The sequence below is a fragment of the Chenopodium quinoa genome, unplaced genomic scaffold (assembly GCF_001683475.1).
Source record: "Chenopodium quinoa cultivar QQ74 unplaced genomic scaffold, ASM168347v1, whole genome shotgun sequence".
Taxonomy (NCBI): Eukaryota; Viridiplantae; Streptophyta; class Magnoliopsida; order Caryophyllales; family Amaranthaceae; genus Chenopodium; species Chenopodium quinoa.
The window spans coordinates 4,559,876-4,570,882 of record NW_018742484.1 but is presented as its reverse complement, the minus strand read 5'-3'; the positions used below and the strand labels follow the sequence as shown (position 1 = coordinate 4,570,882).

General features: G+C 35.5%; 1 protein-coding gene across 1 annotated transcript; it reads right to left on the bottom strand.

Moving 5' to 3' along the window:
* Window positions 1–7,989: 7,989 nt before the first annotated feature.
* Window positions 7,990–10,194, bottom strand: LOC110719484 (heat stress transcription factor B-2b-like). The gene is made up of 2 exons (XM_021898438.1): window positions 9,634–10,194; window positions 7,990–9,524 (listed from the first exon to the last, which is right to left on the bottom strand). The coding sequence occupies exons 1-2, from the start codon at window positions 9,928–9,930 to the stop codon at window positions 8,796–8,798; spliced, it is 1,026 nt and encodes a 341-aa protein (XP_021754130.1). The 5' UTR covers window positions 9,931–10,194; the 3' UTR covers window positions 7,990–8,795.
* Window positions 10,195–11,007: the final 813 nt, after the last annotated feature.

Here is an 11,007-nt window from a genome sequence, read left to right as displayed (position 1 = left end):
AGATAATTGGCTGTGGAAATGGCTTGAGGCCAATAATAAGCTGGGACTGAGGATTCTATCATCATGGCCCTAGTCATCTCCAAAAGGGTTCGGTTTTTTCTTTCGGCTATGCCATTTTGTTGTGGGGTGTCACGACAAGTAGTTTGGTGAATAAGGCCATTTGTTTCGGTGAAGATGTCCATATCAATGTTCTTATATTCGGTACCATTATCGGATCTAAGAATTCTAATTTGGGTTTGGAACTGTGTTTGGGCCATCTTGTAGAACGAGATGAAGGTTTTATAAACATCTGATTTGTTTCTAAGGAAATATACCCAACTCATTCTAGTGTAGTCATCGATAAAGGTGACATAATACAAAAAACCATGTTTATTAAACTCGGGAGCCGGTCCCCATACATCAGAATGAATTAAAATAAAAGGTTTTTCAGCTCTACTGTCACTATTTGGATACGAATGTTTATGACTCTTTGCAAGAATACATGACTCACAATTAAAAGGAACATTTGAATTTGAAAGGGAAGGAAAGAGTTTTTTAAGATACCCTAGAGACGGATGACCTAAGCGCTTGTGCCAAATCCAAAGCCGGTGCTCAACCGTCCCTCGAACAAGCGCTGCTTCACCCTGTTGAGACATCTGAGTAACATAATACAGCCCACCTTCTTCAATACCATGCCCAATAATCTTCCCGGTCTGAGTATCCTGAACAGTACATCCACGAGAATTCATAAGAACAGTACAATTTAGGTCCTTTGTCAATTGGCTAATGGAAAGTAATTTATGAGATAAGTCTGGTATAAAGAGGCAATTAGGTAATTTGATATTATCAGAAATTTTAACAACACCCGACCCCTTTGTTTTAATTACTTCTCCATTGGCAGTTTGTATATGGATTTTTTCTGGTGGGTAGATTTTTTCTAAATCATTAATGTCAAATGTCATAGTGTCTGTAGCTTCGCAATCGAAAATCCATTTTGTATTTTTTCCGGATTTACAGACTAATCCTGTTTTACATGAGTTTTTTTCAATGGTTTGGGTTTTATTATTTAGTGGGCTAGTGTTTTTGGGCCTAGGTATTTCATTAAGTTCAGTTTCCGGTTTTAAATATGTAGTTGAAGTTGGTTCTTCTATTTCGGTTTTGCAAAGTAAGCTGAATCTGTTCTTGGTATATATTCCAGAGTTTTCACCATAAAAGAGATCTAGGGTTTCTGAGTTCTTACCTTCCTTCTTCTCTTTCATACCTGAGGCAGAGGAAATCGTGGCCGCCGTTCCTCCTTCGTGGGTGTCTTCCTTGACCGCCGGTCCTTCGCCGTTGCTAATTGCAGCGTTACCAGAACTCCTCTTTTCTCCTTTCTTCTTCCTATCGGCCCACCAAGAAGGGTATCCAATAATTTCGAAACACCCGTCCTTGGTGTGCCGTGTTCCGCCACAGTGAGTGCATCTGAGATTTGCCTTGTCGTCATCTCGCCGGAATCTGGGTTTCTCCGTTCTTCCTTTGGTCGCAAGACCACTACCGATACCAGGGGAGTCGACCGATGATGCTTGTGAGGCCTTCTCTCCTGGTTTCATGATGACCCGTCGAGAGATTTCTCGCCGGACCACCGCATATGCCGCCTCTACTGTTGGAAGTGGGTCTTGATTCACAAGATCCCTTCGTTCTTTGTCCATGGACTCATTAAGTGCGGCCAAAAATTGGTAAAGCCGGTTGTTTTGAGTTATTTGGTTGTAGATTGTTTGGTCCTCTGAGCAATGCATTGGGTTTGGTACCCTCCTATCAATCTCTTTCCAGATTGATGAAAGTTTACTGTAGTAAACTTCGATTGGGTCGGTTCCTTGCTGGATCTTATTTGCTTTGATCGTTAGATCAAATATCTGTAAGCCGTCTTTACCGCTTCCAAACACTGTTTCAATTCCTTGCCACAATTCCTTTGCTGTTGGATAATCTAGGAACTGATTTTGCAGTTCTGGTTCAATGCTTTCGATTATCCACGTAATAACCAGTGAGTCCCGTTGAACCCACCGTGAGTATTCTGGATCCTGTGGAGATGGTGGGGAGGCAGTGATGTGATTGAGCATACCTCGCCCTCCGATGCTCAAACGCATCAGTCTTGACCACTTTGTGTAATTTGTGTGGTTCAGTTTTTCGGTTATTTGGATTGGTTGGTTCATGGTTTCTGTGTTTGATTTATTGGTGTTTAACTGCGAGAGCAGTTGCAATAAATCATCCATCGTTACTGGTTGTTTTGGAACAATGTCCTGGTTGTCGGTCATGGTAAGTGATGATGCCGATAGTTTTTCCGGTCGCCGGAAAGAACCTGGCTCTGATACCAAGTCAAAATTGACAATACTGTTTTGGTTTCTGAAATATTTTTCTGTGTGTTCCAAAACGGTAGCCTGGTTACAGCATTATATACAAGTCTACTTGCCTATTCTAGGCTATAATTTTATCCTGTAATCCCTCCTTAATCACAGCCGGTAATCACTCTAAAAATCAGAGTGATTTGGTTCAATTATCCTAAGTATGGAAAGAGAAGATATTTACAGAATATTATAGAGTATTACGGAGTATTACAAAATATTCTGGATTTCTAACAAATAAAATGGTTATAATAGGCTTACGATATGACTAGGGTTTGCTTGGAGAACAATAAACCTTAAACTTAGATCATTTTAGAATAAATAAGGGTATAATGAGTATTCACATAATATTCATAACATTTTTTTGATTTTAAGTTTGCCATTTTAGAATCTAATTACAAGCGATTTGGGATTTACGTACTTTTAATTATTTACTACACCCTCTAAATATAAAAGATACAAATTCAGAGTATTCATCATATTTGTTTGATAAAGCCTCAATTGATTTTCAAGCTCGAACTTGTAACCTGAAAAGCCAACAAGCTAAGCAAGTTCACGAGTTAAACTCGAACATGCTAAATGCTAACTAATTGAGTTCAAGCAGATATATGAAAAACTCAAACATTGATATAAAATAATTTTTATCAAATTTAGTTCGAAAAGGCTAAAACTCGGCTCAGCTTGACTTCGTTATATCTCAGTGTAGAGCTATGTAAACAAAGGGGGTGCAGTACAAAGATTAAGAAGGCAAAATCACTTCTCATAATTCAATAGTGAAAGCATTTAATTTGGTTTAAGGGGTAGCTGGTGCAGGTTCCTGATTGGCACAAGGTGGCTTTCGTGCCATAATTGGTCGAATATTATTGGGCCATCAAGCAGTTGGGACGTGAAAGTCTTGGGCCTTTTTGCTGGATTTTACAGGCCCAAGCCTATTAACAGGATTAACAAATGAAAAATCTCTGTTCCTAGTTTTACGACCAACTAAATTTTAGCAATCAAATCTAGTTGGTAAAATATTGGAGTAAGCTATGTACAGCGGCGCAATCAAGTTTAGTTGGTAAAAAATAGAGTAAGTCATGCACAGCGGCACAAGTTGAGTTCGTAAAATATTGGAGTGGCTAAGTAGCTACTAGTGTACGAGTAGTACCTAACACTTATTCCTATGTTGTGAGCTAAAGAAGAGTTCGTTAAAAAAAAAAAAAAAAAAATGTCTTCTGAGCTAAAGAAGAATTGTAACTTGGTCCAAGATTAGTAACAAATCTTTCTTTCCTTTTTTTTTTTTTTTTTTTTTATATTTCAGAAAAATCTCATGGATTAATGAAAAGATTACAAATCTTGAGTAGGCCATCACATCTTACATCAAGGAAGATTATTTTTGTGTTACTCCCTCTCTCCCTATTTTTTTGCCCCATTGGACTTTGTACGGTATTCAAGACGGATTCTGTAACGCAAATAACTTTAATTCTATATATGTGTAAAAATTATAAAAACTTGATTTTAATAAAATATACAATAAGACGATTCCAACAAAACTCCACGTGACTATATTACTTCGTATTGATTAATAGGAATTTATACTCAAAGTTTTCAAAATTTGACCCCATTATTTGCAATGGGGTAAAAAAATAGGGACAAATAGAGTATATAGCATGGCTTTGTACCAATACTTCATCCTCGTCACAATAAAATGGTTACAGCCTTACAGTTTACAAAGAATAAATTAAGTAGTGAGAGCAAACTAGCAAAGGTCGAATTATATTTTTAGGCTTCAATAACTCAATAACATTTCCAATGGTCAGTTTTAGGGACTTGGATTTCTAAAAATGTTAAGTAACTAGGTAGCCATTGGACCATAGCCAACAAATTGAAATTTGAAAGTATTGAAAATTTTAACTTTAAATTGGTACTAGTTTATGCCCGGCCAATGTTCAACTGATTGATAAAATTTTAGGATAAACTTTTTGGCTTGAATGTTAACTACGGTCATATAATCCCTTTTGATAATATAATGCAAGATATTCAGACATACGATATCATATCGATTATTTATATAAAAGTACTTTTTGTAGTTTTGTTTGTAAATAGATATCTATGTTATTATTGACTTGAAATTATTTTAATTAAACTTTAATTATTTTTACTAACGTATTACCAAACTAAATGATTTTTACTGATTCTCTATTATTATTTTAAATAAATTAAATATATTATAAATGGATCTTATTTTATAGAACTTTTTAAAACGAATTTTATAATAAAAATAAAATTGAGTTATAAGATATTTATTAAAAGTTATGATTAATTTGTATGTATGAAATATTAGAAGATTATCGATGATAAAACTCTATACAATATTTTTATCTTACAAAATCTATCCAAAATCCGCTTACTAAGCATCATATGTGTCACAATAATACCTATTTGTTGTTTACTTGGCGCGACATTTGGCGAAAAACTAGAATATCAAGTGTCGTTGTCTCGTGACTGACTGCGAGACCGACTTTATTTATTAGTGATATGATATGATATGATACGAATGAATAAATAATACTCTATAAATAAATTTATAAATATACTTTTCGAAAAAGAAGGCCCAAAGCAACTTGCTAACCATTATAACACACTGCACCGTAGCTTGGAAGTAAAAAAAATAGCAAATGAATCACGAATAGCAATTGTGGACTTGTGGAGTTGCTCTATTGATTAATACGGAGTAAATTGTTTCTAATAAAATTTAGCAATTGAATTTTAATAAAGTAAATGATAACTACTTGTATATGTTTGGAGCAAAAACTTAATACTCCCTCCATTTAATAAAGTACTAGATGGAAGCCCGTACGATGCACGGTTTTTTCATCTAAGATTTTTAATTATTTGATTGATTGTATTTAATAATTTCAGACAAAATTACAAAAGTTTAATATTTTTTTTTACTATATTTTATAATGAATTTATTTAATATAAATAAATTGTAAATATTATATTTTTTCCGTTATACAAAATCTTTAATGTGAAATGATAAATTTTTAATAATTTAAATCCTAAATCATTATTCATTGTTTTGCCATATATTTTATTTCGATAGAATCACCAACCTCGTCCACAACCAACCTACTACATCAATGGATAAATTGAACTGTGAAATGTTAGCCAAACTGAAATTGATATAAATTAAACCCTTACATTTATATAAAACAAATCAATATATTTACCAATAAATGAAAAATTGTTGCTATATAAAATCAAATCTATGCATTTGAATATTTTCATCATCTCCAAAAATAACCAAAGTCATCCATATATTAAGTATACAACATCTAATCGTATGTCGTTACATAAACAAATAATCGTTAAGTATCCTAAATAAGTACAATGTAACTAATAATTACAAATATAAATTTAAACATAAGATTTTAAATATTTCCCGGACATTGATGACCTAAACTAACACAAAAATACTAACACAAAATTCGCTTGATGGAGTTTTGTATTGATACAAAAGTTTGTTTGTGTCGTATGATGTGTCAATTTATGATGGTAGGTATCACAAATTTTAATTTAATTATAATTAATGAACAATTTGTATTTCTTATCATAAATACTATTAAAATTTATCTTATAATGATAGGTATCAAACTTTATTATAAGCGTTTATCATTTAATTATTTCTTAGTATTTTTTTTTTTTGGATTTCTTTTATTCGTAGTATTGAATTAATAAATTTATCTTTTCCTAAATTTTTACTTTATTTTTTTCCATTAAAATAATTTAATTCGTGGATTATAATTTACGCGGCATTAAAAATTTTGGTCGAAATAAGTATATTTCTTATGTGGCGCTCCAAATGCTCTCCAAAAATACCTACTTTATTTATATATATATTAGATTAGATTTATCGGGACGAATAAAACCAAATCTCGTATGACTATGTTTGTTTTCACATAGAGAGAAATTTAGAAGATTCTCTCTAATTTTTATAATCAAAATATTCTAAATGTAACTAATATTAGGAAACTGAGGGAGTAGCTAAGATAATGAGTTAATGACTATTCATGCTAAAAGATTAAATTGCTAATCATTGAAGCTACGTTGTTAATGAGTTGTGTGCATCAAAACCTTAATAAATCCTTTTACGTTATATAAATAGACGAATTCTATAAATAAATAATCAATGGCCAACAGCTTACATCATCTCAAAACCGTAACAATCACCTATTTTGCTATGGAAACTCTACAAATTGATGTACATGCAAAGGTATATAATTTGTCAAAAAAAAAAAAAAAAAAATTCGAGTTAAAAACCAATGATAGATCAACAATAATGCACTATATATTAATCCCCTCTTTCTTAAGGTTCCAAGGCTAACCACTACTCAATAAATTAATTTAAAGATAAGCTTAACATAAAAACATAAACATTACAAACGTGGACCTCATTAAAGAAATAAATCAATTACATGAGCAGCCGTAGATATAAAATAAAGGAAAAATTGACGGGAATAATCTCAACTTTGTTCGATTCGCTTAAAATAATTCTAACTTTCGATTATATTTTAATAATCCGAACTTTATTATGAATTTGCTTCTAATGGTCCCAGGTGACCGGTCATCGGTTGAGTAGGTAAATTTTTTTAATTTTTTTTTAGGTTTAATTTACACGTATCATCCTGTGATTGGTTAAAAAAAAAAAAATTAAAAATCATGATTATTTGTTACTAATCAACACTTAATTATTTATTCAGGAAAAAAAAAATTAACACTTAATAAACTCTTTAAAAAAAAATTACTACATTTAATTAACTATTTTAAAAAATTAATACTTAATCAACTAATTTAAAACTAAATAAATAAATAAAAAAAAAAAGCAATTTAATGTTGCAAAGTGTAAAGTCTGTAAACCACGCCAGCCACCAACACCAACGAGTCAACCACCTAGCCACCTCCACCACCCTACCTCCCCTGATTCACCAACACCGACTCATCCACCTCCACCACCCTACCTCCCCGACCCAATACCCATCCTACCACAAAAACTGTAACCAAGGGGCGTCCAAGATCGGTGGCTAAAGCATAATCAACGGCGCGGTCGAGAGAGCCAAGGCAGAGAGCAAGTTGCCATGGAAGAAGCCGACGTTGGGCGGCTCTTAAGAGGGAAGCGAGGGAGTGGAGAAGAGCAGCGACGGCTGACTCGATGGTGGGCCGTTGGTTTTAAAGGGTTTCGTGAGGGTGGAGTCTGGAGGTTTAGAGGGTGGGGCGGCGCGGCGCCGGCACGGGGGGAAAGTGTCTGCGCGTGGCCGGAGTTGGAGGCAGGGGGGTCGGGCTGGTGAGGTGAGTGGTTGGAGCTGCTGGTGTGTTTTTTTTTTTTTTTTTAATTACTTAATAATTATTTATTTATTTTTTTCTTAAATTTTTTTTTAAATTTTTATTTTTTGACCAATCAGGTGCCAACACGTGTCATCTAACTTGTTATAACAAGTTAGGTAATTGGTTGGGACCATTAGAAGTAAATTGAGATTAAAGTTCGAATTATTAAAAAATAATCAAAAATTGAGATTATTTTGAGCAAATCAACCAAAGTTGGGATTATTCTTGTTAATTTTTACTAAAATGAATTATATTACTAACTATTCCATTCAACCAATTGAGTGATCTTTATTCGTCACACCCATGATATTCCAAGCAATATCTCATGAGTACATCATGTATGATGTAGAAATATACATATACAATAATATATATATACAATTAAAGAGCAAAAAAGTACATTGATTAGTTGAATTAATCCTAAATTGACCCAATTTCTCTCAATTTTTACAAGACCTTGATGAATTTTGGTAGCGTCACCCTCTATATCGCTTGTATAATACAACAAACAAAGCCGATAACTATAACTTATTTACAACTTACAACAGAGATAAATGTGCTATAAATGACACTACTATAACACTAATCAACACACTTGACACTTCTAAACATTACTCGCACAATGTTAGTTGTTTAAAATGTTTTCCGACATCCATCCATATTTCTGATGTCATAGGAGTTCCACTCGAGAAAAGAATATCCTATTTTAGCTAGCACTTTCGCCCCACCTTTTGTCAAACATGGTTACACTTTCGTCGTTGTTCACGTGAGGGACTCAAACTTTAGTTTCCATGTAAAAGCATCATCAATGGCTTATGGCTACAGCCACCTGTGCAGAATCCACCCTCTCAAAAACATCATTCATTGACTTTCTAGAAACCAATCTAAGGAACCAACTAGAGGAATCCCACAAATTCTATGATTATATCAACATTATCTTATCCAAAAAAGTGGGTCCCTTCCTGCACACGCGTCCTTCTCTCACTGATGTCTCTTTCGTTCATCACAACAGTCAATCACGACCGTTGATCACTAACAATAAATCAAGATTATCATCAATCAACGGATCAGATCTCATCCTCCTGAACCTTGCTGCTCTTGCTGCGTATGAACAGGAGCAGACCACTCTCTTTCGCCACTCGCTTCATCATCGTCTCTACTGACGCGCTTCGCTCCAATGGAAACCCCGAACAATCTAGGACACGGACACCCCTCTTCTCCCTCCTCCTCCGCCTTCTCTCCGCCCTTACTTCCGCCGCTCTCGGTGGCTCCGCCGCTGGAAGCGCCGCCGTGATCGGCCTCACCTGCTGCGGCCGGCTTTGCCGGTAGCAAATCCAACTGTCTTTCTTCCGGTAATCCGCCGGGTTCCGTTTGTCCCGTCGCGTAATTACTCATCATCGCCAATATGTTATTGCATAATCCTCTCAGATGGTTCAGTTCCTGCGATAGGGTTAGATTCTCTCGCCTCAATCGCTCGTTCTCTTCTAGAATCTCCGTCGTCGTCGTGCAGCTTGCTATTCGTTGTACCGTCGCAGTGCCGGGAGCTGGAGATGAATTCGACGAGTGCACCTGCTCATCACCGGAGTTTGCCGGTGATACCGTTCTAATCGCTACCGGAGGCGGCGCTGCTACTGTAACAGCTGCCGGAACTGTCGTCGGAGACGCAACTGCAGTCGTCGGAGAATTAATCGCCGGCGCCGGAGATATCTTCCGACGTTGTATATCACGGAGAAGCGCTTTTTCACCTCTTTTGAAACAATCATTCGCGAACTCCCAACGGTCCGGTACAACTTTCCGAAAACCCTAAAAATTCAATTCAAATCAAATCAAATTGACTGATTAATTCAATGAAAAAACGGTACTATTTGAAATATATTTAATAGATCCAAACTTTTATTTTTGAGAAAATTACATAGGTATTGAGTTGGCGAACGAAGCTAGAGAAATTATTATGCTTAAAATAATTAGGAAGCAAATCACGAGCAAATTCAGCAGGACGCCAAACGATGAAACTCGATCCATCATCATTCCAAGAAATCAAATCATCAACAGCAGGATCATCAACAAGCTGATAAGTTTTGGTAAGAAACGGAGTCGGAAGAGTACGTTGTTGCGAGTCGCTAGCATTACCACTACCAGTACCACCACAACCAGCACCACCACCTCCGCCGGCGGAATCACCGTTTTGGTCCACCGGCATTGGAAGCATGGCGTGAAAAAAATAATAATCAGATCCGAAAAATGGTGAAAATGAAAAGATTGGATTGGAAAGAGAAAGGGGAGAATGATGTATTGGGAGGAGAGAGAAAGAAAGGAGGAGGTTTGGTGTAAAGAGGAGAAGAGAGGGGGAAAGAGGAAGGATAGGTTTGTTTGTTGGGGTTCTAGAAAGTTCGTGGTAAGGAGTTAAATGATGAGAGAGAGAGGGCGTGGGGTGTTCGAGAAGGTTTGTGTTGTGTTGTTATGTGGTGGGATTGGATGAGTATGAAGGGGAAAGTGCGAGAAGCTGCAGATACGAATCACTACGACTTTTCCAGAAACTTCATTTTTCTATCTTAGTGCACCTTTTTTTTTTTTTTTTTATTATTTAAATGTACTCGTATTATAGTATTCATACTAACTTGACAAATACGGAGCACAAAATACATAACTTTGATCATTATAATTTCCAAGCTAAAAAGAGATAGTAGTTTTTTTTCTATAAAGGTAAGAAAAAGGAAAACTATAAGGAAACCCGGTCTCCTCACGAGGAGAATTCCTATTGCATCTGAGGAAAGAATGGGAATTAAACTAGAGTTATTACAAGGGATAATATCCATATTATCGCTAACTAAATGACCCCCATTTGCTATCCAATCTGCTGCTCTATTTGCCTCTCGGTAGATATGCTCTAATATCCAAGATAATTTGCCCAATCTCCCGTGGGATTGACCTTGGACTGTGTTGATAACTAAAAGGTTGTTGCCTTCAATTTAAATATTGTGAATACCCTACAAGAAAACAGGTGATTTTCGACGGAAAAATTCCGTCGAAAACACCTTGTTTTCCGTCGGAAATCATGTTTCCAACGGAATTCCGTCAGAAATCATGTTTCCAACGGAATTCCGTCGGAAAGTATCGTCGTAATCGTATTTGTAGGAAAATCGACCGTTTCCGACAAAAACACTTTTCCGATGGAATTTAGGCATCGGAAGAAATTTTCCGGCCTGCCAAAGTCCGTTGGAAATTTCCGACGGAAATTCCCTCAGAAAATCCTATTAAAAAAATATAGAAAAAAAAAACCACGATG